The sequence below is a fragment of the Felis catus genome, chromosome D1 (genome assembly GCF_018350175.1).
Source record: "Felis catus isolate Fca126 chromosome D1, F.catus_Fca126_mat1.0, whole genome shotgun sequence".
NCBI classification, from domain to species: Eukaryota; Metazoa; Chordata; class Mammalia; order Carnivora; family Felidae; genus Felis; species Felis catus.
This window is the reverse complement of record NC_058377.1, coordinates 104,292,151-104,319,145: the sequence shown is the minus strand read 5'-3', so window position 1 is coordinate 104,319,145 and position 26,995 is coordinate 104,292,151. Positions and strand designations below refer to the sequence as shown.

The window sequence follows — 26,995 nt, the reverse complement described above, 5'->3', positions numbered from 1 at the left end:
TACAGTCGCTACTCTTTCCATCAGTGGATGACCATTGAACATAAAAAATTAAGTATACAATGCTTATGCCATCAGGAATGTCATCATGTCAGAGCCTTCTTAACAAGAAGAAAGAGACTGTTGGAAGTCTGTTGGAGATTTAAGACACTGGTCTGCTCCTGCAGAGCATGTCTCAGGACCACTGATCCGTACAATTTCTGGAAAGTCATTCACTTCAGACCACACTGTGAATGCTATTTGGAATTATGCAATATAGGCCATCTGTGCCAGAGTGTGATTTTTCTGATGCTTTCTCCACAGAATATAAATAGCAATGAACTATAAATAATTAAAAATAAACCCTGTCCTTAACATCTTACCTTGTAGTAGGCTCCCCAGTTTCCTGGGTCTTTGGACTCGGACCCAAATTATACATTGGCTCTCTGGGCTCCCATTGGCCGATTGTGGAACTTGGAACTTCTCAGCTTCCATAATCACCCATGCCAAGTCTTTATAATAAATGTCATTGCCATATGAGTGCATCCTATTGGTTCTGCTTCTCTAGAGAACCCCGATTAATACAAATAGATCTGTATCATGAAAAGAAACTGAATTTGTAATTGAAAGCCTTGTCACACAGAGAAGACTGGGGGGGATGGCTTTGCTCCTGAATTCTATCAAACGTTCAATGAAGAAATAATACCAATATTACACAAATCCTTTCTGAAAATAGAAGAGGAAGGAAACCTATAGAGCTTTTTAAAAAATGTTTATTTTTCAGAGGGAGAGAGAGCACACAAGTGGGGGAGTGGCAGAGAGGGGTGGGGGGACAGAGTATCTGAAACAGATTCTGTGCTGACAGCCCGATGTAGGGCTTGAACCCACAGACCATGAGATCGTGACCTTAGCCGAAGGCAGGCATTTTAGAGGTTATTTTTGAGGCAAGCAGTAACCAGCTCTCCCATCCCCCCCCAAAAGGATTTAAAATATCATAGGAAAATAAAATATGGATATATTTACATGAGCTTAGACCCATATATCCTTACCAATATTAATAAATTAAACCCAGAAATATGTATAAAAAAAGATACTTCATAACCAAACTGGTTTATGCCAGGTGCATAAGATAGTTTTACACCTTTGAATACAGCATAAAGGAGAGAAACCGTATGGTCATTACAATAGGTGGAAAAAAAGCTGTTGAAAGAGGTGAACTCCTTTCATAATAGAGCTTTTCAGGAAATTAAGAATATATTGAAAAATCTTCAGCTTAAGAAAAGGCAGAGCAGGGCTCACTTCAGCAGCACAGGTACTAAAATTGAAACCATTTACAGAAGATTAGCATGACCACTGCACAAGAATGACGTGCAAATTCACAAAGAAAAGGCAGAGCATTCCTTTTGATGGATTTAAAACAAAAGCTAACAAGAACAGTGACACTTAACTCTTTTATACAGCTGTTGCCAGACCCAAGGATAGGAAAAAAGCATCTTTTCTTCCCCTTAGAAGCTTTACCTCAAATGCTTATGCCTTGCAGGAAGCAGGGTGGTGGTGAGGAACAGTGAGATTCTCCATCATTCATGATGGGAACCCATGGGCAAGTCCCATGCAAGAACCCAGAGAAACCATAGAGTCGAAAGGATGCCATATTTCTTCTTTCTTTCTAAGTTAAAGGATAATTTAGCCAAGGCTATAGAATATGCAAAGTCTCCCTTATATTTTTGGATAATATAATTCCAGAGATATGGGCAAATAGCACATTACTCCCATCTCTGGGTTTCCTGGCTTAGGCGCTATAAATATTGAGTGCTATTTTCCTATAATGATTTGTCAGGCAGTAGAAATGGGAGTAAGAAAGCTAAAGTCACTATAGAAGAACTATCATTGTTAACCAAACATACAAAGTATAATCTGGAAGCAAAGAGGGTAAAAATCCCATATTTATGGAAAAATCTCATATTTTTTATCCAAGGTGAGGACTTCTATGGACAAATTAAGATTTAATTGTAAATCAAAATATCGCCCCAAACAGAGAGCACATGCTTCTTTCGAAAGGTCTTTGGGAGGGGGTGGGTAAATACGGATTGAGATTTGCCCTCACAATGAGAAAAGAGTGTGCAAAGCTTTGGCACTCAAAACTGTGGCTATCTGAACAGCAGAGATAAAGGATTATCTCTGTCAACATGATGCAATTTACCCCATCAGAGAAACCCATCTGCAAGAAATACAGCACAGAAAGACGCCTTTTAGGGTGAGGCTTCATTATCTCTTCATACAACGGGGAGTTATGTCTTGTTGAGGAAAACCTATGTATACCAAATTCCCACAGCCTATAGTGCCTGATAGGAACACAGATCATATATACTGCTTGATGCTCTGGGGAACTTCCTTGGAAAGACTCTGAGACTGACTCTTTGGACTGATGTTTCCAGGTCTTGTACGGATATCTAGTTAAGACGCAATGCAGTTTGGGGACAGAGGTATGTATTTTTCTTTTATTCTTATTTTAGTGGCTATTCCATCGGCCTGTAAGGGGGCACTAGTTATCTGAGAAGGACATAAATGTCTAAGGGGATTTTTTTCCCATAAAAAAAAAAAAATGCTTGACTTTCTAGTAGCAAACTTAATGGCACAATTTTATTTTTAATTTTTTTAATGTTTATTTTTGAGAGAGAGAGCACAAGGGCATGTGAGGGGGAGGGGCAGAGAGAGAGGGGACAGAGGATCCAAAGCAGGTTCTGTGCTGAGAGCACAGAGCCTGATGTGGGAATCGAACTCACAAACCATGAGATCGTGACCTTGAGCTGAAGTCAGACACTTAACCGACTGAGCCACCCGGGGGTTCCTGAATGTTATAATTTTAAAGACCCATAGAACCTTTTCAGATTGTGCTTTGAAATTATCTCAGCCTGTAATCATTTTCAAAAGAGAGAAAACAAGTGGTCTAAAAATCGTATTCTATCTAGAATTTGCAACACAGAGTACTTTTCCAGTGTTCCCCAAGTCTAGCTAGCTAGTTCTTTTCATGCCGCATTATCCAATTTTTTGTTACAAATGATTACTTTTGATATTTTTTGTGAATAAAAGAACTTTGATCCAAAAAGGAGATATTCTTGATCTGGAATGATCTTATAATCTTTACTCTTGCTGAGAAGAAGTATATGGCATTGAGTGGGCAATCAGTTCTAAAGACTGCTTTGTAAATCAGGAATCATTGAAAAAATATTTTTAAAAATGTTGACTTCACCATCAGGAACAGTGAGTCACAGTCTGTTCAGAGAAACATGATATTTTTGCTTCAGATACGATTAATAATAAGGAACAGGATTAAAGCTTTTGTAAAAAGCAAATTAGTGAAGACAGTATCATACTATTTATAATGTTACAAGATGTAAGAAAAAATACACATTTATTTCCATACCTAACATAGATACTCTGTTGGTAATAACAACAGAGATGTTCAGTGTGAGAAGACAGTGTTCAGTAACTATCATTGAAACAAGGGTAGGAATAAAGTCAGAATATCATGGAACAATTCTATATAAAAGATTATTGGTCTGCATTAAACACAAATACTTCTATTTCCACTTGGATCCTTAGGCAAATCTAGTGTCTAAATACTAGTCTTCTTTGTGCGTGGCTTTTCCCCATCCATTTTCCATTTGAAAGTAATTATTCAGGATGCCCCCCCAATAGTAGAAAATCTCCCCAAACTCAACTGTTTATAGCCTAGTGTTGAATGGAAGCCTTACCAATAACATAAACAGTCGATTAACAAATATATTTTATGTTACATGTACTACGTACTACATTCTTACAGTAAAGTAAACTAAGGGAAATGTTACTAAGAAAATCATAAGGAATAGAAAATACAGTACTGTACTGTAAAAATCCACATTTAAATGGACTTGTGTGGCTCAAAACTGTACCCTTCAAGAGTCAACTTTATAGTGTTTTTTTTTTTTTTCTTGGCCAATCTCCTAAGAATAAAAGGCATTAATTTCTGTAAAAGAACCATCAGATTTTATAGAACTTAATAAAGATAGGTAGAAGAAATATCGCTTTTATCACTACTGTTTTAATATATTTTCCTGATAAGTTTGAACATACCTGTACACCATGCAGCTAAAACTTTTTATAGTGAATTCTAGAGGTGACGTGAAATTGAGGCTGCATGGACCATATACCAAGATTCCCATGATCTCACTTCAAAAAGAACTGTACACAAGACAGAGTATTCATTGCCATCATGATGAGGATAGCAAAGATGATACTATTTTTTGTTTATACTCAGGATGGTCCCTGTGTTCAAATAAAGAAAGATTTCTTGGTGTCAGAGAAGGAAAGCCTTCCGAACGTGAGCATTTTTGCTTAACATTTCTGTAAGCAGATCACGAGTAGAAAAGCGAGAATTTGGGCTTAGGCAGACACGGTTCCAAGCCACCTAGCTGGCTATGCCAGTGCGGAGCCATATGGTCCCTTCTGGACTTTCTGTGAGTTGTGCCTAGTTTGTATGGTGACTTAGAGGTAGGAAGAGGAAGCAAACTCGGAGTCTAAGAACACGCATGCTGCATTGTGGCTTCTTGAGTCAAATGCCGTTTGTTCTCAAACTTCAGAAAGAACTTCCTGAACCCAGAGACCAAGCAATAATAGCTCTGTCAGATACTACCTAGGAACAGAGGTGTAAATAAAAGAATTCTGCACAGCAAACTAAGGGATCAAAGTAACAAATATTGTCTCTCCATGGGGTGGGAATACCAGGACTAGTGGGCGATATGTATTTTCAGCTTCAGGGCTGAGATGGCCAACATTGTTTCAAGACAGAGGACCTATAAGACACATGCACCCAAGCTAAGATTCTCAGCTTCCTATAATGTAAGCGTACATTACTTACACAGCCTTCCTGAAACTCAATATAATAGAGAGTATGTCAATCTCAACCGCCTGAGGTACATCGTTAAATACTTAATAAGTGTCAGATTTCCCACCCTTGAGAACTGAAAAAATTACAAGTGTCCTAATTTCTTACATTTAGCACCGGACCTGTCTTTTACTTTAAAATATTTATGTGCGTTAACTATCGAATGGAATCAAAGAGACTAATCCTTTTACCTGATCTTTCTGGCCAACACATGCTTCACTTGCATTGTGACTCAACACCCCCAGCAGGGTGAGCAACAGGGTTGTGAAGAACAACGGTACCAAGGGACACAACTATGGATCTTCAACGAAGAGATCCAGCCATCTACCTGGGCCAGTCGGGGCCAATGCCTCTCCCTCAGGAGGCACAGAGCAATCTGCAGAATTTCCTAAAGGGGGAGCCAGTTATTCTTGGGGTAAGTACAATGAAGGTCATCTAAGGATTCTGAGGTGGCTCACATTCTCCTAAATTCACTCTGGGCCAAAGCCACATGATTACCTAAGAGTGTGGAGTGGTCACAGTGATTCCTATATCGAGAGGACTATGGGACTTTTAAATAAGGGACCGCATATACCATTTAGCCAAATCACCAAAGTGTTTTATATTTGGGAACACTGAATGTAAATTTAGGTACTGATCATGGAATCCCCAAATGAAAGTAGTCCTGAGTCATTTACAACCTCCAAATGCCGGGCAAGTAATTCAAAGAGTAAAGCAAATTCCTCCTAACTCGAAGGTACTTTCTCACTTTCTAGGTGAGCCAGATCATGATTGGCCTAATGAATATTTGCCTGTGGATCATGGTAAAGGTCTTTCTTTCATTCCACAAACTACATCTATTCCTAGAGAACACGGTATATACCTTCATTTTCCTTTTGGGACCAATCTTTGTAAGTAAATTGGAATCACTTTGATTTCTGTATTACTTAGAACTTACGTAAAATCCTTAATAGTTATCTATCAGCACAAAATTTAGGGGAAAGTATTGAGAAATATTTGGTGTTAGGAAAAAATACTATAGAATGAGAATACATTCGCAGACTAACTCATTGAACTTTATCTTTGTACAGTTAATTTTATCTGGAACTATGTCTATTGCGTCTGGAAAGAAAACAACAAAAAAAATGGTGCGTTTATCTACAATTTCAGAAAATTAAAAGAGGCATAGCATAAATCAGCCTTCATTTCCTGGGGTACCTAGGTAGGTCAGTTGGTTAAGCATCCAACTTCAGCTCAGGTCATGATCTCAGGTTTGTGATTTTGAGCCCTGCATTGATTGGGCTCTGTGCTGACAGCTCAGAAGGAGCCTGGAGCCTGCTGCAGGGAGATTCTGTGTCTCCCTCTCTCTCTGCTCCTCCCACTCTCTCTGCCCCTCCCCTTCTCTGCTTATGCTCTCTTTCTCTCATTAATAAATAAACATTAAAAAAATGTTAGGTCAACCTTTGTTTCCAGAATGATCAAGCTGTCTCAGATTCCCAGGTTTTTCTTTGCCTTGAGTTAAGATTCCAGAATGATTCCTTCCCTGTTCCCCCATAGGTCATGCTATCTCTGTCTGGCTCAGATGAGAAATTATCCAATAGTGGGTAACAACCCTGGGCATAATTTTGATGCATTCCAATTTTACTTACATTTTAAATATAATGCATACATATGTACAGTCATTTGCCAGAGTCAAGAGGGTAAGAACAGGGACTCCATTTCTGATTCTCTTTCAGATCTGTAGCAGCCTTGGAACGAACACGCTGGCTGCCATATTGGCTGGAGTGTCGCTAATAATCCTTGCAATCAGAACGGAAGTCTCCAGTCACTTCTTATCAGAAACAGTTTTAGCTCGTTATTTCTTAATTGTAAGTATTGAAAGACCTAGTGGAAAAAATATCTCCTGATATCTATCCACATATATAAAATTCCTTGCAGATGTCATTTTCATCCCAAGGGAGCAAGGGGGGGAAGGGCGTGTGGCGCCTGGATGGCTCAGTCAGTGAAGTGTCTGACTTTGGCTCAGGTCATGATCCTATGGGTCGTGGGTTCCAGTCCCACGTTGGGCTCCTCACTGACAGTGTGTAGCCTGCTTGGAATTCTCTCTCTCTCTCTCTCTCTCTCTCCCTCTCTCTCTCTCTGGCCCTCCCCAACTCATGCTCTTTCTCTCAAAATAAATAATAAAATAAGCTTAACAAAATTTTGAAAACAAAAACAAAAAACACAAGTGGGTAATAGGGCATAGATGAAAACTGACAAATCACCTGAAGAAAGACGGTCAGGGCCTTGACCCTGAGTGAATAAATATCACTGTACTACACATTATTGGTGATGTTAGGATCTAAGTACATCAGGTGAAGCTAAGTAAAACCCTTACTTTAGATAAAACCAGAATGGGTGCCAATGAATTCAGTCAATGATTGTGATTGCTGTCTTCATCACTGTAAAGAGGAGTCTAGTTGTAGAGTCCATTCAGCACAATGACAGACAAAGTCCAGGATCCTTTCAAGAAAGTACGTTCATTGGGGCGCCTGGGTGGCGCAGTTGGTTAAGCATCCGACTTCAGCCAGGTCACGATCTCGCGGTCCGGGAGTTCGAGCCCCGCATCGGGCTCTGGGCTGATGGCTCAGAGCATGGAGCCTGTTTCCGATTCTGTGTCTCCCTCTCTCTCTGCCCCTCCCCCGTTCATGCTCTGTCTCTCTCTGTTCCAAAAATAAATAAAAAACGTTGAAAAAAAATTTAATAAAAAAAAAAAAAAGAAAGTACGTTCAACAAAACCGACACTGACCTGCTGATCATATGATGAAAATCACTATGAGCTACAAAGGGATCTTAAAACATTCCAATTTGTAGACACCTCAAGAAAGCATGGTTTGCAAATGAGCAGGCTTTTTATCAGTGGGTTATGTCGAGGAAGAAAGTGGATAATGGGATCTCACTTCATCTGTGTGAAAATTATAAAAGAATGAAATTGCAAATTTGGGAGTCTGTAAATTAGAGTCATTACGGGTATCTCTGCCCAGATTTTATCTGAAGGTGGGGCCAGACTGGGATATTTTCCTACTCTGGGTTATGAAGGAGAGTGTGCAGGGTCCACGGCAGGCCCTCTCTTTCTCAGGCCTTTAATCTTGTCTCTCCGCATGATTTTAATTTGCAGGGGATTATGATTATGAAACTGATCCTCATAATCCTGGGACTCATCGTCTCGGTGTTGCTGTCTGCATTTGGATGCAGTGCTGTCTGCTGTGATGTGACCTCAGTGAGTTTCTGTTATCCCAAGGACTCAGAATGTGTTTTAGGGTATTCTCCGCCATTTGTACATTTACCTCTTTAAGTTTTACTGAACCGTTCAAACCGTAAAAAACTCTTAAGCCCCTCTTTCATGTTCGGAGCCCCTCACACTCTGTTTTGCCACTAAGAGCCACCAGCGTTAAGATTGACCCGACACCGATACTGACAGGGCAGAGCTTGCCTGGGTTTTTCATTCTCTCTCTCTCTCTCTCTCAAGATAAATGAATAAACTTAAAAAAAAAAAAAAAAGAAGAAGAAGATTGGACAGGGCATTAGTGGAAGGTTGCTTGGCTGGACGTAGACGTTCATGTCAGAAAGAGTGGCCCCAAAGAAGGTCTGCACGTTAGGAGAACTAGGACCAGGGGCAAGTGAAATGTCATATCATATCATGAAATGCCATCTACTGTGTTGTTTTTTTTTTCCTCCACAGGTGGTTGTCGACTTATCCTCCAATGACTGTGGAGTTGCCGTAGCCTCTCTTTATCATTATTATGATGATGTGGCTTTCCAACATGCTTAGTTGTTGGAGATACCAACTTTTGACCCATTCCTGGACTTCCTCTAATCGTATCATTAAAAGTAAATCAGTAATCAGGTAGTAAATAGAGTCTTAAGTGTCTGGGGGGCGGGGATCCAAGGTCATAGATTTGCTGATGTTGACTCTGCTGGGGCGCCCTACTCTATCCTCAATTATGATTCCATTTGGGCATGATCAATGAAGTATGTGATCCCTCCGCATCGGCACTGGCATCGTCTCATACCGTTGGCGGTAGGAAGAAAAGGAACACACCAGAAAGGTTGTAGGTATTTGGGGATTCTGGTCTGGCCTTGGAGGATGTGTGCCAGAACAGCTGATCCCCACAATTTCTGAGAAGCCCTTCACTTTGGACTATAATGCTAATGCTATACTGGGAGCTGTGCAATAGGCCAGCTAGGTAGATCGTGTGCTTCCTGACACTTTCCCTAAAATGTACAATTTTCTATGACATAAATGAATTAAAATAAACCCTGCTTTTATCCTTTAACCTTGAAGTAGCCATAATTTTCCTTTATTTTCCATTTTGGTGTTCTCTGTCCCATTCCGATTATACATCATGAAGTCAGTGATGGCCTTTTCAACTCAGGGTCCTGTAAAAGCAACCCAATGAGTAAAGTGTGACTGATGTTTGAAAATAGGGAAATACACACACTTTCTGCACACAGGTTCTGCTTTTTCAGTGATTGAGCCCCTGCAGGTCCTTATTCTCCTTTGCGTCGTGGATCCTGACTCAGCCTGAAGTAACCCACCCACTGTGTGGCAAGGGAATAGTGATCATCACATTTCGACTTTTTGGAAAGGCCTGGAACACTATCAGTTTGTAATCTATAGTCAAAAGACACATGTGGCCTCTCTTAATATATGGCTAATCACAATTTAAGGAAGTGCTGGCAGATGGCTTAATGCAATTCTGCCTGTACCGCCTATAATGAGATTAGAAACCGGCAACTCACTGTGTGATTCTGGCTTAGCTGTTGCCACAGTCTGATAGCATTTCGTCAACTACAATATATTACTGGCACTTAACACTGTCTTAAACACTAGACTAAGTCTATGGAAACAAACAAAAAAATGTAGAAAAAACATCCAAAGCAAACTTTATCTCTTCTTTTAATGTTTTTTCACAGAAAGGAAAGTCTGCTGTACTCATTTACTAGTTCTAGATTTTTTAAAAGATTCTGTAGGATTTTCTACATAAACAACGATACCTTCAATAGGGACATTTATATTTCTTACTTTCCAAACTTTAGGTCCTTCTTTTCTTGCCATATGACCCTGGCTATGACTTCCAGTAGATGTTGAACAGGAGTGGTGAGCACATATACGCTAGTATTGGGGAATAAGTAGTCAGTATCTCACTGCTGGGTATGTTGTAACTGTAGGTTTTTGTATATGACTTTTTCCAGATAATGGGAATCCACATCTTTTCCTAGTTTTTTGAGAGGTTTTTCTTTATCATGAATAAATAAATTTCGTCAGACACGTTTCCTGTATATTGAGAAGATCATGTGGGTTTTTGTATTTATTCTGTCAATATGATGAGTTGTACGCATTGATTTTTTTGTTAAACCACTGTTGCCTTCCTGAAATAAACTCTGTTGGCTGTGGTGTGGTATCTCTTGATATACTTTTGGATTTGATGTGATAACATTTTGCTGTGGATTTCTGGACCTATGTTGAGAGTTATTGCCACATAGTTCTTATATCTTTGTCTTGTTATGGTATTGGAGCAATGTTGACCTCGTAACATAGAAGGGATTACGTCCAACTTTTTTTCCCTTAAATATTTGGTAGAATTAGCGATATATGATGGAGTTGGTTTTGTTATTGTTGTTGTTGCAATGGTTTTTGTCTATACACTCAATTGTTTAATAGATATTAAACTAAGGAAATCATCTATTACTGAGTCAATGTTCATAATTTGTGTCTTTCAAGTAATTGTTCCATTTCCTTCAAGATGTCAAATTTACTTCCTAAATTTATTCACAGTATTTCTTTATTATCCTTTGAATATCTCTGGATTCTGCAGTGATGTCCCTTCTTTTATTCCTTACATTGATAATTTTTGTCTTCTCTCTTTTTCCCTTGGTCAAGCTGAAGAAAGTTTAATAATTTTTATTGATTTTTACTGTAATGTTACTGTAATACAGTTATATATTAAAACTTTGCTTGGTATACTTGAGCCTGGCCATTGAAATAGATGACAGATAGGTAGATAGATAGATAGATAGATAGATATAGCTAGCTAGATATAAATTTAAGTGTCATTGGAAATATAATTATTTTTTGTTTTTGCTCATGTTTGTTTATTTTATTTTAGTGAAGTTAGAGTTAATAAGGTGCTAACACAAAGACCAAGAAAAGTTTGTTGAAAATATGAATTTCCTAGAAATTGCTCCAAAGGAAAGAATTTTATTTAGTAAGTTAAAAGAACAAATATAGTCTTTGTCAGATTAATGGAAAGAAATGCGAAGAAAGTGAGCGCAAAAAAAAAAAAACAAAAAAAACAAAAAAAACTATAAATTGGTATTGAGGATTACGGTGCTAATGCTTGTAAAAAATTTTATTTATTTTTGAGAGAGAGACAGAACACGAGTAGGGGAGGGAAAGAGAGCGAGGGAGACACAAAATCTGAAGCAGGCTCCAGGCTCTGAGTTGTCAGCACAGAGCCCGACAGGGGGCTCAAACCCATGAACTGACCAGATCATGACCAGAGCCAAAGTCAGACGCTTCATTGACTGGGCCACCAGGCACCCCACGGTGATAATGCTTCTAATTTTGAGCAACAAAACATGATTTATATCGATTTTATTGTACATCAAAACTGCTTATCTAGAGTTCTAGGTGTGGAAATATAGCAAATGAGGAAACACAGAGATCCGAGCATAGATTTCTCTCCCCTACATGTTGGCACAGTCTTTGATAGACATACCAGACACATAAGCTTAAGAAGACGACAGGCTCCCACATTTGTGTGGTGGAACAACACTAGGTAGGTAGAACTTTTTTTCCCCCCATTATCCAGAGCACCAGAAAGTACTTTTGTCTATGTTCTGAGAGGGAAAGCCGTGGAACCTGACAGAGACTGAACAGAATGTGGGCTCAAGGCAGAGACAGTTTTTCCTTTCTTTCCACTGGTAGATATTCAACGTCATATATTTTAGGAAATTTTTAAAGATAATGCAGAAAGTTTCAGTGACGTAGACACATCTGATCTTGTCTACATTCCTGCTTTCTGACTTTCTGATTATGCAAACAACTTTACCCATCAGCGGGTAGATAGTAAGGCTTAGCTTACCAAGGAAGTTTGTCTCCAGCCCTATTTTCTAGAAGACCCAATCTAAGATACAGGGGAATAATTTGGTTAGAATTGTGACGCAAAAACTCTTCTGTCTACTATCTGCAAATGAAATTCAGATCATCAAGAATGGACATGGGTGAGTCAGCTAAGTTCATAATAATATTCTTAGAATCGTGAGAGTTTTATAACTAATCTGGTAGAGACACGACGAGGAGGATTAGGTAGGTCTGAAGCTATATTAACTCATAAAGGGTCATTGGGCTTTGAAGTTAATACTTAAGGTGAGGACATCGTGGTAAACAAGGCTAATTTTTGTATTGTTGAGTAACCAAGAAATACTGCAACGTCATTCTCTAAGTAGGCAACAGAGGTGGAGAGCAGCATTCGTTAGAAAGAGGACGGCTGTAAATGTGAAAGTCCTACTCAAAATACTGACCGTTTGGATGGTAGCTTCAAGGAGCACTAACAAGTTCAACTACAGGCTTACAATTTGATATAATATTACAGATGATAATCACATAGCTGCAATAAAATATCATTAAAGGCATTAGTGAATAAAAATGTGCCCAGTATTATGGTCAGCATTTTTAATCTAAAAAATACATACTTGTTGAGTGAATGGATGAATACATAGTGACATTTGCAGTGAGGAGTGATAGGGGATACTTTGGGGGGTCAATAGTGTGTTTCCCCCCCAAAAAAAGTTACGTTGGGAGCAATGGCTCCCTCAAACACTCAAACCTGTTACGTGTGGGCTTCGGGAGGCTAAAAAAAGGATGTGTTAGTTTGAGGCAGGCTTCGCCTAAAGAGCAGATTTTTACTTATCAGACCCATAGCTCTTTGGTCCCACATCTATAAATATGTCTGTGAATTTGGGCAAGTTATTCACCATCTTTAGGTATAAGGGTCACATTTTAAAAACATAGAATAACTGATTGATGAGATCCTCTCTATTTATGAAATATTAATGAACGAGATTCATCCACCAAAGAAATAGAAAAAAAAATCTCTCTTGTTTGCACTTCCAGTGTGATCATACAAAATAAATTCCCTGTTTCAGTTCTTTAATGAAAAGCAACTACTGGGAATAGAAACATTGAATACTTATGATTAATCTTAAGTCTCCCATAGGAGTTCCATGTCATGATATCTTAATCTTTTCATGGAGACTGCAAAGAAATTTACACACTCAAAGAGTGTTGGAACTGATATACAATAACTCTTTTTTTTTTTAAAGACATTGAACATGGATCTCAAGAGCCAGAAACTATGTTTCCACTTTGATTCAGGAAATCTAAACATAAATAGCTATATAAAGGGTCTAATTCCATATCATTAGCATAATAGGAGGAGAAAACATGAGAAGGAATTGTACAAATTGCAAGCAAAGCTAAACTGAAACCTAATAGGAAGAGTGATAGCATCACAAATACCAACGTAATAAGGAACAAAGTCTGCCCCTATTTCTCCAACTTAATTTAATGGTACAAAATAGTCCTAAAATTGATAGAGTAAATGATGATATAGAAATAAAAAGCGAATATTTGGTAAAAAAAAAAAGGTTCAAAATGAGTTAGTTTATGAGGGAAACCCCTCTTGGGTTTGCTCTACAGTGGAAATCCATCATTGTTTTTGACGAGTACCAAAGCACACCCTAACTTCTTGAGAAGATAATACTAGAATTTATGCAATGTTACATCTCTGATGATACTAAGAAAATTGGATACATCATTTCCAGTATCACACCTATGAAGCATAAGCATGATTATATTTTATGTTGACAAACCTAGGGTTTCAACTAAATACACCTCTCATTGCCACACAGTGATCAAAGTTAAGGTGGCTTTTACATAGTGTATCCCCAGGTCTCTCCTATAATTATGGATACCACTCCTATTCTCTTTCATTCCTAAGATTATCTTGGATTGGATGATAAGTTACATGATATATGTAATTCAATTAAAGGGAAATGTCTTTCATTCAAAACTCTTTGCGTTTAAATCTCAGGTGATTTTTACTCCACCAGGGATGAGGCTAAATAGATATATCACCATTCCCATTGGGGGTTCTTTTATACAAGTCTGTGGCCACATGCAATGTTAAAAAGAAAAAAAAAGTCTTGGAGGCTATCTTACAGTTACATAGGATTTGGTATTTCTCAACCTCTGTCATGTCTCTCCATGCTGACCACATCAGTGATATCAGAGTCAGCAGCCTGGACACATAAGCATCACTTGGCCAATGCCTTCCCTTCATACGATAAAGACTTCAGATAAAAGAAGCCCAGTATCTACTTCCATTATAATAACATTAACAGTACGGGGCATATGACGGTGCATATCTGATGCCATCTGTTACAGAATGAGCAAAACTCCGGATTCTGATGGGAAGACTGTGGACATTCCTCCAAACCCAAACCAAAGTACCTCATTAGGAAAGACTGAAAAGCCTGGTACCCTGAAACATTTACTCGACAAGCTGCAGAAATTCCTGAAGGGGAATCTAAAAGCTCTGGGGGTAAGTAAACACTATAAAGAATTTTGAACCAGAAGCTGGGGCATATCCTGAGGGTAGAGGGTTATTCTGGCTAATTATCCTGACATAGAGGCATCAGGTTATTATCCCTGTCAACCATTCTGTGGTGTAGAAGAAAGACACTTCAATTAAAAGCAAAGGACCACATTTGTAGCAGGATGGGAGGGATGCATTAAGAGGAGACCGTAGAAGTCCTAATCTCTTAGATGAGCCTAATAGTGACTATGTCTTATTGGAGCAAGGTTGACCCCCATGGGCAGACCTCTGGGAAAAAAGGAAGAGCAGACTCTCCAGGAACTGACTCTTCTTAGTAGATCTTTTCATAATATTCAAGAGATTCAAACCTTGAAAATGGGTGACCATGATGTTTGGACCGAGTGCTTCTCTCTCTCCTGAGAAATGCTCACCATTGTCTTTAAGACATTGTTTTTGTTTTGTTAATTTGAATGGTTGGTAATTTGGTTTGTTTTGTCTCTTACCCAGGTGGCTCAGATTATGATTGGTGTGAAATGCATCTTTTATGGGATAATTGGATTTTTTGCTTTTGATTCTGAAATGTACCCAACTGTTTTCTTCTCAATTTACACAGGCTTCCCTTTATGGGGGGCATTGTCTGTGAGTATCTCACTTATATCTCAAATTATTATTATTTAATCTGTTATTCATTCATTCATCAACTCAACACACAATTTTTGTGACATCTTGCCAATTCTAGAGTACTTGCAATGACACTTAGTTAAGATTTAACTTTCAACCTGAACTTTATTTTACATTTTTTTATTTTTGAGAGAGAGAGAGAGAGAGAGAAACAAAGTGTGTGAGCAGGGGAGGGGCAGAGAGAGAAGGAGACACAGAATCTGAAGCAGGCTCCAGGCTCTGAGCTGTCAGCACAGAGCCTGATGGGGGGGGGGGGGGGCTCCAACTTGAAGACCTGACTGTGAGATCATGACCAGAGCTGAAGCCCGATGCTTAACTGACTGAGCCACCCAGGCGCCCCTCCCAACCTGAACTTTAATATATATTCTAATATAATAATACCCTTAAGTTCTATTCATTGCTGTATAGCCTGAAGCTATTCAGTAACGATCTTGCCATTTGGCTGAGAAGAAAATCCTGGGTTTGACACATGGGAGAAGCATCTCTGAAATGTAATAATATTTGGATTAGAGAATTTGCTGGGTGGGAAGGGTAAGGAGGTGTTACTCTTCTTAAGTCATCACCCTTCTTGGCCAAATACATTGAGAAAAGTGCCATGTAATTTGAGTTCACATGTTCCCTTTTCTGCACCCCAAAGTGTGTCTTTGAGTTATATTTATTTATTTTGTCCTCTCTACATTGAATAAGTCATTTCACCCTGTGGTTTTTATGTCCACTTCTCTGATTTAGCTAAAGGAATTTTACTGGTCAGAAGAATAAATTATAACTATGGTACTTTAATTGTGTGGTGCACACACTTTAATCATCTGCTTTCCTCTGAGTTCTGAAGGGATGGCCCTGGCAGGTGGGGGGTAGAGGGGGGATGTACTAGATATGAAGAAAGATATGCATCTGGCAACAGGGTGGAAAGGTGACTTGGAAGAAGCCACTGCTCTGTAGATACCTTTCTTATCTTCTAAACAGTTTATCGTGTCTGGATCTCTGACTGTTGTGTCTGCCAAGAAGCAAACAAAATCACTGGTAAGCTAACAACCTTCCCCTTCGTCATTCAGGGAGAAAATGAGCACTTATAACACTCTGAGTTTCCCACGTGAAGCCCAGTCACCCCGGGGATTCATTATTTTGTAGTACGTTTCATCGTGTAACTGTCCCTTTGGCCCAATGAATCACGTGACCATCCTATGTCTAGACACAGACAGGCTGGATCTCCCTGGATTTTAGAATTCTGATCCCCATATCTCGTCACCATAAGAAGAGTGAGTAAAGATTTATGTAGCTATTCAAGCCTCGTTATGGTAACGGGGTGGGGTGACGTTAAATAAAGAGAAAAACATGGCTTAGGCTTGAGCATAAGCCTAAGGAGGAGGGAAGAGCTAATAGGAGGAGAAAACAAGAGACGCTGACAAAAATGTACATAATATTTTTATCCTATCCATGGTATGTGTTCATGAAAGATCAATCTTCTCTAACTCTTCTTCTTGCAATTGTGATTTATCATTGAACCAAATTGGCACTATAAGGATGATGAATGCCTGTAGATCTCATGGATAAGTCAATGAAATCAGAATTCTCTCCCCAGCATGTAGGGTCTAGAAACCCCTGGTCCTTAACTTATAAGCTAGTTACGTCTTTTTGTTTTTTTTTTTTCCAGCTGAGGAAGAATATAGGTGCTAACACTCTTAGCACATTGGTCTCGATTGTTGGGATCTGTATTCTGTCATATAATTTAACAAAAAATTTCCGCTATGATTGCAAGAAGGAAACTCTCTGCTTGGGCATCAAATCAATTGCAATTGTAAGTATTATCCCCCTGAATTCGGAGAAGACTGAATGCTTATCTGAGCATGATGAAGATGAGACCTGATCATTGGTATATTTCAAGAACATGACAAAAATTCTTGCTTCCAGAGTCCTTCCAAATGCCTCTCTACAGGTGCAACAATTAGAAAGAGAAAAGAACTATTTCTTTTCAATGGCAGAGAGCCCCAATTCTGTGGTCTAAATTTTATTTTTTTCTGGAAAAACTAGAATGATATTAAAATCTGAGTCAAAGATTGGGGAAATTTTTACTTTATCCTTTATTATTTTTTTTTTTAATTTTTTTTTCTTTTTTTTTCAATGTTTATTTATTTTTGGGACAGAGAGAGACAGAGCATGAACGGGGGAGGGGCAGAGAGAGAGGGACACACAGAATTGGAAACAGGCTCCAGGCTCTGAGCCATCAGCCCAGAGCCCGACGCGGGGCTCGAACCCACGGACCGTGAGATCGTGACCTGGCTGAAGTCGGACGCTTAACGGACTGCGCCACCCAGGCGCCCCTATCCTTTATTTTTTAAAATTATTTCCTATTATAATATTCATCACTGCTAGGATTGTAAAAATAAGTTATTACCCAAAGCTGCCTGGAGAATGAATGTTTATTCTGACTTGCCACTATTTGAGCGTAATCCTTTTTTTTTTTTTTTTTTTTTTGCAATAAAGCCGTGTGAAAGAAATGCAGACAAATGGTCTGAAATAGAGGAGAGAAAGAAAGGAAGAAACCAGTAAAAGAAACCAGGAACATTGGAGTGTGGAAAGACACATTTTACTTATGAGGACAATGACAAAAATTTTCACAACTGTTATTTAATTTTTACCCTAAAGCATGTTCCAAATTTAGGAGACATTCTGGGTTTTTTTTAAAAAAATTTTTTAATGTTTATTTCTTATTGAGAGACAGAGAGACACAAAGCATGAGCAGGGGAGGGGTAGAGAGAGGGGGAGACACAGAATCCGAAGTAGGCTCCAGGCTCTGAGCTGTCAGCACGGAGCCCAACGCAGGGCTCAAACTCACAAACTGTGAGATCATGACCTGAGCCAAAGTCAGTCACCTAACCAACTGAGCCACCCAGACACCCCGGAGACATTCTGGTTTTAATTAGAATTGAGTCCAGTGGAAAACTGGGAAATTTTAGTATTTCACTGGGGAGATCTGAACCCTTACCATTTCTGCCCTGTTTATGGAGAAAAGTCAGCTTTGCAAGCGTTGGCAACATTTCTGATCTCCATGACTGAGTAACAATAACTTCAATAGTAGTATTACTAATAACCCACCCTACCACCAATAATAATAATAATAATTTTAATAAAAATCAAAAGTGGAGTAGTTATTGTGAATTCTGCAATGTCATCAAGTTTTACTTCCCATCTTGTATTAGTATGTTCAAGAATGTTTAATATCATCTCTAATTCTTGCTTTTCTGTAACAGCACATAGATTTCTGGGTTCAGACCCAACTTCATTGCACCATTTTGTATAATGTGATGTGTCCCCTTTTGACGGCCTGATGTGGGGCTCTGACATAAAACTTTCTAAACTATCATCGAAGTGGAAGATAATGCATGACATTTTATTTTCTTTTAACAGGGACTTGTGATTGTCCTGATGATCCTAACTTGTCTGCAAATTTTAATTTCACTCCCTCTCTCCATGCTCGTCTATAATGTGGATGACAGGAATATTCACTGGGTATGTACAATTCTTAGAAGAAAGAGGATGATTTCAACTATTTCGTTAAACAATGTGGTCGATGACTCTTTTCACCGTTAGTAAAATGAACAAAAGCATAAACTAGAAGTGATTCTGTGGACAACCTGGAAGCTACTAGCTGTGTGTTGAGCACACTTGGAATACACAGTGTGCAATTCTCTATACCATACGGAAACTCTCACCCATGGGTATCTATCCATGACTTCAAACATCTGTCCATCCATCCATCCATCCATCTATTAATTTACTATATGAAGTACACTTTTTAGTGTGATGAATGTGCAATGTATATATCATCCAAAAATAATAAAATCAAGGTATAACTAATTTAAAAGCCTGAAAGAGATGAAATATATTATTGCAGATATATAAAGTTGACAATACAGCTGACTGGAAACACAGATATAGTTAGAATTTTATGTTTTATTATTACAGGTAACAGACGTAGGTAACAGAGCTAGTAGCATACTTTTCTCAACCTCATTACCTGGTTCTTTTTTGTGTGTTGAAATTATTGCCACAACTGTGTGTCAATTAGGGTTAATTCAGACAGAAAATGGAAAGGTTTCTGGTATTGAAATCCCCCTCATTTCAAGTGTATAACATTATCACAAGCAATTGGATTACATGAGTCTAAGGGCTGGTAAGCAAGTCTGAATTCCTCAGGGCAGGCAGTCAGGAAAGGAAGGCCATAGATGGGATGGACCCACGGGCACGGCAAAGGTAGATCAGAAGTCCCAGTGGACCTGAGTGGATTCTTTACTCAGAAGCCAGTCATCTCATAAGGCTGAAGTCCATGTACTGGATGCCTGGAGTCCTGGAAAGTCTGGGGATGGTCTGATAGTTCTCTGCTGTTGTTGGCAGAAGCCAGTGGCCTGTGTTATGGAACTGGGATTGTTGGCCAGGAGTCATTCATGCTCAGCTCCTAGAAGCTGCTCTTGGATCTGTTCAAGAGGTTCCCTCCATTTCAGTAACAGAGAGCTTCCTCTTTGTCAAACAGTTCTAATGCTTTGAATCACTCTGACTTCCTTTTCTACCATCCAGAGAACACTCTGCCTTGAAAAGACTCCTATACTTAGATTAGGCTCATCTGGATAACGTTCTGTTTTGTTTTGTTTTTCTGCCATATGATATAACACAATCACGGAAATGACACCATAATATTCTGCCCACCACAGAATACTTGTGCAGCACCCAATGAGAAAAGACACAGAGAAGGGGAAGACATATTTTTTCTTGTAAGGCCATGGATCTGAAGGAAAATGCGGATCTTCTCTCACATTACACTGGACAACATGTGTTGCATGACCACACTGAGCTGTAATAGAGGCCACAGAGTTCCATTAGGCTCAAATCTAGCTCAAATATACAGAATTTCTATTCTTAAAGGGAGATGAGGAACATTTTCAATCACATTCTTCTCTATAGGCACCAAATAGACACATCTACCTTCTTCCCCACACCTAAAATACAACTCACCAGCTCACAAAGGACAATAATCCAAACCATTTGTTGCTCTGGAGTTACTGTATCTTTGTAGTTCTCTACAACAAAAACAGAAGTAGTTCATTGCAGTGAGGGCTGAAAGACAGATTATTTGCCCTATTTCTACTTACATTATATAAATGTGGACTTGGCCAAAGATAATGATAAAATTTCAACCTGGAGATAAAAAGAGAAATGTGAAATCACTGATCTATGGCAATTACAGTATGTTCTAAGGCAGGAATTATGGAGATGCTCTGCCCCCCAAAAGCCATAAAATACTTAAGTTATGTCATAGTTCCCTTCTCGGGGAGGTATTAACTTATCCATTTTCCTCTCTGGCTCTTTGTATGCTAATTTTCATGGCCCTCGCTAGAGTAGACATTGGAGAGTATGCTCTTTTTAGGTATTCTTAGATATTTCTCAGTATTTGCATCTACTCTCTACTAGTATACATGGCTTTTATATGTCAAATATTCTCTGGCTACTGTAAGTCAGGCTTTTGCCTTCTATGACAATATAGTTGCACCAAAAACAGGGATGGAAAGGTAGATTCTTTATTGTCAAAATGTGGCTTTCACCTCTGCATCCACGAAGGACCTCCTGCTATGACATCCACATCCCAATCAGCAGAAAGGAAAAGGGAAATGAGAATACATACCCTTCTTCTTAAGTGTGTAACTCCAAAGTGAGATTTACTACTTATTCTCACATTTTGTCGGCTAGTACGTAAATATTTTCCCATACTTAGCCACAAGAGAGCCTAGGAAATATAGTCCCAATTTTATCTCCATTTTCCAGTTTAGAAACAGGTTATATTGTTAAGAAGGGAAATGTCAGCAACAGCTCTATGGGTTAAGCATTATTTAAAAATTGTGAAAACACAATAACCATCCTTTATTTATAAAACCTTGTATTATTTTCTCTCATCAAATAATCATTCATTATAAGAGACAGACATCAAATCACAAATACAAAATACAAAAATACTTAAAATTTTCTATGCGTAATCACACAAAACATGTTCAGACACTCAAAAACTTATGTTCTATTAGCAACTCATTATTTTCCAGCCCATCAGCAATGCATCACATGTAATGTCCCAATATTAGCTGGGTTGGCATTCTTCATACCAAAATGATTAAAGAAGGCCCTACTATCTCTCCCTATTTCTGTTGTTCAAGAATGATTTTAATGGATATGTTTATAGTTTCCTTTATCTTCCTCAAAACTAAATACTAGTAACCCAAGTAGATTGATACTCACCTGGCTTAATATCTGGAAAAAATTAACCATTGGGTAGGTTTTTTTTCAAGTTGCATTTAAATTATAGTTCATTAACATACAGTGTAATATCAGCTTCAGGTTAAAATATACAGTGATTCATTGCTAACATACAACCCTTAGTGATCATCATGACAAGTACATTCCTTAATCCCCATCAACTATTCCACCCATCTTCCTTCGACCTTCCCTCTAGTAAACCTCAGTTTGTTCTCTATAGTTAAGAGTCTGTTCCTTGGTTTGCCTCTCTCTCTTTTTCCCTTGCTCATTTGTTTTGTTTCTTAAATTCCACATGTGAGTGAAATCATATGGTATTTGTCTTTCTCAGACTAACTGATTTCACTTAGCAAAATACTCTCCAGCTCCACCCACGTCTTTACAAATGGCAAGATTCCATTCTTTTTTATGGCTGAGTAATATTCCATTGTGTATATATACCATACCTCCTTTATCCATTCATCAGTGGGTGGACACTTGAGAGCTGTTTCCACAATTTAGCTATTGCAGATAGTGCTGTTATAAACATTGGAATGCATGTGTCCCTTTGAATTCATATTTTTGTATCCTGTGAGTAAATACCTACCAGTGCAACTGCTGGATTGTAGGGTAGTTCTATTTTTAACTTTTTGAGGAAACTCCATACTGTTTTGCAGAGTTACTGCACCAGTTTGCATTTCCACCAACAGTGCAGGAGGGTTCCTCTTTCTCCCCATCCTCATCAACACCTGTTGTTTCTTGTGTTGTTGATTTTAGTCATTCTGACTGGGGTAAGGTGATATCTCATTGTAGTTTTGATTTGCATTTCCCTGATGATCAGTGATGTTGAGCATCTTTTCATGTGTCTGTTGGCCCATCTGGATACCTTCTTTGGAAAAATGCCTGTTCAAGACTTCTTCCCATTTTTTAATTAGATTATTTATTTTTCGAGTGTTGAGTTTGATAAATTCCTTATAGATTTTGGATACTAACCCTTTATCAGATATGTCGTTTGCAAATATCTTCTCCCATTCCATAGATTGCTTTTTAGTTTTGTTGATTGTTTCCTTCACTCAGAAGCTTTTTATTTTAGTAAAGTCCCAATAGTTTATTTTTGCTTTTGTTTCTCTCGCCTCAGGAGAAATATTTAGAAACAAATTGCTACAGACGATGTCAAAGAGGTTACTGCCTGTGTTCTCCTCCAGGATTTTTATGGTTTCATGCCTCATATTTAGGTCTTTTATCCATTTTGAATTTATTTTTGTGTGTGGTGTAAGAAAGTGGTCCAGGTTCATTCTTCTGCATGTTGATGTCCAGTGTTCCCAACACCATTTGTTGAAGCATTGGGTAGTTTTAGTCATGATTGAAACTGAACTCACCCTCTACCTTTTTTGGAGAGCAGCCATTAAGTTCCTCTGGCCCCAAATCCACACAATTAATCTTTAGAGTAAGAGAGCATATATTTGGAGACAAATCATTGAGGACTTAGATTATATTATTCTTTATGGCTTATTTTACAGACTTTACAGATTATTTTATGGATTATTCTTTGACTTCTTTACAGATTTCTGTATCTTTTTGCTGGAAATCACCTTCTGAAAGTCCTTATCAAGACTTGTTGCCTCAAACTTCAATCTATCAAGAGCTTGAATGTAAAGAAGAAACACCTTCATGTTATCCCACAGATACTAGTAAACAAATATGAAGCTATACTTCTGTATTTTGGATCCACAGTGATAGCAAGATCATACTGTGACCACTGAGGCATAAATATACACGTGTGAGAATACAACTGTGTGGTTCAAAGTCATAAAGACAGCAACTAGCATCTATAGCATCAAGAATTTGGTTGTCACTATTCTTTTGGTTGGATGTTATCACAGGCTAGGTGTATGCTCTGTAACAACACTTAACTTTGAAATATTGGTGGCTTAACACATCAGAAGTTCATTTACTGCATACTTTACATGTTCATTGTTAGTTGGCTGTTTAGACCCACACTGATATGGGTTCTACAAAATAGAATAATATTTCAAAAAGTTTTTTTTATTTTGCCGAGGTAGGGAAAAAAAAGTTAGAAGTTGGACCTCTGGCAATGAGATACTTTGGTCGAGAAGCATGTGTCATTCTGGCCACAGCTCATTAAATGGTGACCTTCCCAGTGCTGTGTGGGAGACAGGAAATGTAGAGGGACAGAAAATATCAGTGAATAATATTATCTCCATCCCAGTGTTCTTCATCAGCCAGGATCTATTTTCTGAGATCACAATTCATTTTCCTTATTCATTCATTACTACATGTTAGAAAAAAATCTCAATTCCTCCAGCTCTCAAATGTATGAACATAAAGCTCCATTCCTTTCTTAAAGCTCTGAAGTTTAACCTCTCTTTGATGAAGCACAGTGGAGTCAATGGAGACTTTTCTGGACCAGTCGTGAACACTTTGCATGAAGTCTTTGGTCCATTTTTACACTCTGTGACTTTGGATGTGTTTCTTTCCTGACTAAACATCAGTTTCCTTATCTTTCAAATGGCCTCACTTGTGCTTACTCAGTTCCGATTGGGATATACATCAAGGAAAAGAGTAAATATATGCAAAAAATACTTTTAATCATACAAAATACTATAGATTATAGTATTTCATTGGTCTAGTGTTAGGTTAATTAATTATATTGCATCATTCAGAGTACATTAGGCTTTTGTGATGATATTTTACATATGTAAGCTTATATGTAAAAGCTTGTGTTGCTTCGTTGGCTCACTGACAATCAAAGTGTTACCCATTCCCCTAGAATATACAACCAGAATGTTTCAAAGTCTAGTAAAATTAATAGTGTGTCCATGAGATCCAACAATTCCATTCCCGTTCTATACAGTATCATAGCTACTACACACATATGGCAATTAAAATTTAAGTTCTTTAAAATGAAAAAAAGATTCAAAGCCCATTTTCTTAGTGTCAATATCCATGTTACAAGCGTTCAATGGCCACTTGTAGCTAGTCCAAAATATATGAAGGAAAGAGCTGATAAAACTAAAAGGAGAAATCGACAAATATCCTGTTATATTTGGAGACCTCAACCCCTCTTTGACAGCTGATATATCACCCAGGTAAAGAAGCAGAAAGGATATAGATGACCTGAATAGCAGTATCAATCAAGTTGACCTAATTGACATTTATAGACCTCTCCATCCAACAACAACAGAACATACATTGTTCTCCAATGTGCGTGGAATATTTGCCAATATTGGTAGCTTCACATGTTAGGCAACACAGCTCAACAAATTTAAAATCATAGAAGTCACACAGTTGTCAGACAATAGCAGAATTGTTGTAGGTGGAAAATTCAAAATTTTTGGAAATCAAACAACATATTTCAAAACAGCCCGTGAGCCACAGGAAAGTTTTTAAAACGGGTAGAAATATGGGCAATTCTTTTGCTTTTGGGGGGCACTTCTTGTGATTTTTTTTTCAAAGCCAGATGTGAAACATCATATAATAGATGGCTAAAGATAGAAATATTTACAGATACGTGTATAAACATGGTGCAGTGGACTGTCTGTGTCTCCCCTTCCCAAATTCCTATGTTGAAACTCTATCCCTCAATATGATGGTATTTGGAGATGGGGCCTTTGGGAGGGAATGAGGTAGCGAGGGTGGATCTGTCGTGATGGAATTAGTACCTTATAAGAAACGACATGAGGGAACTTACTTCCTCTCTTTGCTCTCTACTATGTGAGGATACAATGAGAAAATGGCTATCTGGAAGCCAGGGGGGAAAACCGAGCATGCTCGCATCTGGATCTCAGATGTCCAGCCTCCAGAATTGTGAGAAATAAATATTTTCTGTTTAAGTTACCCACTATATAGTGTCTTGTTAGAATAGCTCAACTAAGACACATGAATTAGTAGACAGATGTATGTTTTCCTCTGTTAGCTAAGAGAACCTAAAAGAAATGACATCCCAATAGTAACAAGCACGCCTAGAGCTCAGATCTTTATTTCTAGTATGGTTCTCCAATAAGAAGAAATGGGCTGCGTGATGAAATGGCTGATTCTAAGACGTGGGCAAGAAGTATGTAAGATGAGGGGCGCCTGGGTGGCTCAGTCGGTTGAGCATCTGACTTCGGCTCAGGTCATGGTCTCACAGTTCGTGAGTTCGAGCCCCGCGTTGGGCTCTGTGCTGACAGCTCAGAGCCTGGAGCCTGCTTCAGATTCTGTGTCTCCCTCTCTCTGCCCCTTTCCTGCTCATGCTCTGTCTCTCTCTCTCTGTCTCTCAAAAATGAATAAATGTTAAAAAAAATTTAAAAAAAAGATGTAAGATGAACCTGAGAACATGGTCATGACATAAAAAGAAGCAAGTGCCCCAAATGAGACACAATGATAGGGTCCATCAGAGGGACACAGGAGCCACTGAACGATCTCCCAATGATCAAAACAGAAACAATTTGAGCAATAAGATAAATTGGTATTAGATTAAAACCCCAAGAATGTATAAATATTCATAAATTCATACAAATACTTGAATGCATAAATAAGAGAGAGAAAATTGACAAAACCCCAGGGCAGAATATCAAATAACTTATGAGGTTACTCTACCCTCAAAGCAGTAGATCTTAACTCCCTGACTCCTTGAGTCCAGGCTGCACACGGTGGCTGGATAGTGACATCCTTCTGAAGAGTACAGTATAAGAAGTCAGGGAAAAGCTAACTTTAGTGTGGAAAAAAACTGAAAAACTGTACTCAGTGAGGTGATTAAAGCCAACGTCAACAGCGTAAGTCATGTTGATAATATGTACCCTTGATTGGATGTGATAAGGATCATATTGTACTCCTGACGTCTTCCTCCCCAAACCTCAAAACACTAGTCTGATCATGAGAAAAATATCAGATAAGCTCCAGGTGAGGGACATTCTGCAAAATACTTGATCAGTATTCCACAAAACTGATGATCAAGTTTTGATGATCAAGGTCATCAAAAACAAAGGAAGTCTCAGAAATAGTCACAGCCAACAGGAGGCTAAGAAAACATGGAAGCTAAGTCTAATGTCGTGTCTTGGGTGGGGATCTTGAAAGAGGAAAAGGGCACTAACTAAAAACTAAAGACATCTGAATAATAATAATGCTGTAACGATAACGTATCAATATTGGTTCATTCTATACTAAGGTAAGATGCCAACTCATTTGGGGTATATGGGAACTCTTTTAATATTTTCTCAATTTTTTAAAATAAATCTAAAGCTGTCGTAAAAAGAAATCGTATTCAAATTATTGCAATGTGATACAAAGACATCAAAATGGTTAGAATGAAAATCACATGATATCAGGGTACAGATGTACAATACCTGGAATTCAGGCACTGCTAGAAGGCAGGTGCATATGCCATATGCACTTTGGACATGGCCTAGCAGTTCCACTGCTATACGTAGACCCGATGGAATTTTACACACGCACGTACCAAAATATACGGATACATTTTGCACGCACGGCATGATTCGTCCCAAATCGAAGCATCCCAAAT

General features: G+C 38.5%; 2 protein-coding genes and 1 non-coding gene across 5 annotated transcripts; all 3 read left to right on the top strand.

Annotated features, from left to right (window-relative positions):
* Nucleotides 1-1,267: 1,267 nt before the first annotated feature.
* LOC111556807 lies at nucleotides 1,268-1,375 on the top strand. Its single transcript, XR_002736530.1, has one exon. It is a non-coding gene; the product is annotated as a U6 spliceosomal RNA (small nuclear RNA).
* A 460-nt stretch (nucleotides 1,376-1,835) lies between these two features.
* LOC102902084 (membrane-spanning 4-domains subfamily A member 4D-like) lies at nucleotides 1,836-10,607 on the top strand. Of its 3 annotated transcripts, none has more exons than XM_045039355.1 (7): nucleotides 1,836-2,459; nucleotides 5,146-5,315; nucleotides 5,656-5,754; nucleotides 5,971-6,027; nucleotides 6,616-6,747; nucleotides 8,037-8,138; nucleotides 8,601-10,607. In XM_045039355.1, exons 2-7 carry the CDS (start codon nucleotides 5,196-5,198, stop codon nucleotides 8,688-8,690), a joined length of 600 nt encoding a protein of 199 aa, XP_044895290.1. In that variant the 5' UTR covers nucleotides 1,836-2,459; nucleotides 5,146-5,195; the 3' UTR covers nucleotides 8,691-10,607. The 3 variants fall into 3 exon arrangements, with proteins under 3 accessions (XP_044895290.1, XP_044895289.1, XP_044895288.1); XM_045039354.1 differs by having other exon boundaries at nucleotides 1,837-2,459; nucleotides 5,149-5,315; nucleotides 5,656-5,790; XM_045039353.1 differs by having other exon boundaries at nucleotides 1,839-2,459; nucleotides 5,656-5,790.
* Nucleotides 10,608-11,652: 1,045 nt separating this feature from the next.
* LOC102902042 (membrane-spanning 4-domains subfamily A member 3-like) lies at nucleotides 11,653-25,332 on the top strand. Its single transcript, XM_019812458.2, has 7 exons — nucleotides 11,653-11,700; nucleotides 14,370-14,526; nucleotides 15,028-15,159; nucleotides 16,165-16,221; nucleotides 16,853-16,996; nucleotides 18,607-18,708; nucleotides 23,039-25,332. Exons 2-7 carry the CDS (start codon nucleotides 14,371-14,373, stop codon nucleotides 23,177-23,179), a joined length of 732 nt encoding a protein of 243 aa, XP_019668017.1. The 5' UTR covers nucleotides 11,653-11,700; nucleotide 14,370; the 3' UTR covers nucleotides 23,180-25,332.
* The last annotated feature ends 1,663 nt before the right edge of the window (nucleotides 25,333-26,995 follow it).

Excerpts from the sequence above, each read along its gene's own strand:
- LOC102902042 (XM_019812458.2), top strand. The coding sequence starts at position 14,371 with ATGAGCAAAACTCCGGATTCTGATGGGAAGACTGTGGACATTCCTCCA. Across the intron at positions 16,222-16,852 it reads AGAAGCAAACAAAATCACTG|CTGAGGAAGAATATAGGTGC; the intron begins GTAAGCTAACAA and ends TTTTTTTTCCAG. Across the intron at positions 16,997-18,606 it reads GCATCAAATCAATTGCAATT|GGACTTGTGATTGTCCTGAT; the intron begins GTAAGTATTATC and ends TTCTTTTAACAG.
- LOC102902084 (XM_045039354.1), top strand. The coding sequence starts at position 5,196 with ATGGATCTTCAACGAAGAGATCCAGCCATCTACCTGGGCCAGTCGGGG. Across the intron at positions 5,316-5,655 it reads GGGAGCCAGTTATTCTTGGG|GTGAGCCAGATCATGATTGG; the intron begins GTAAGTACAATG and ends CTCACTTTCTAG. Across the intron at positions 8,139-8,600 it reads TCTGCTGTGATGTGACCTCA|GTGGTTGTCGACTTATCCTC; the intron begins GTGAGTTTCTGT and ends TTTCCTCCACAG.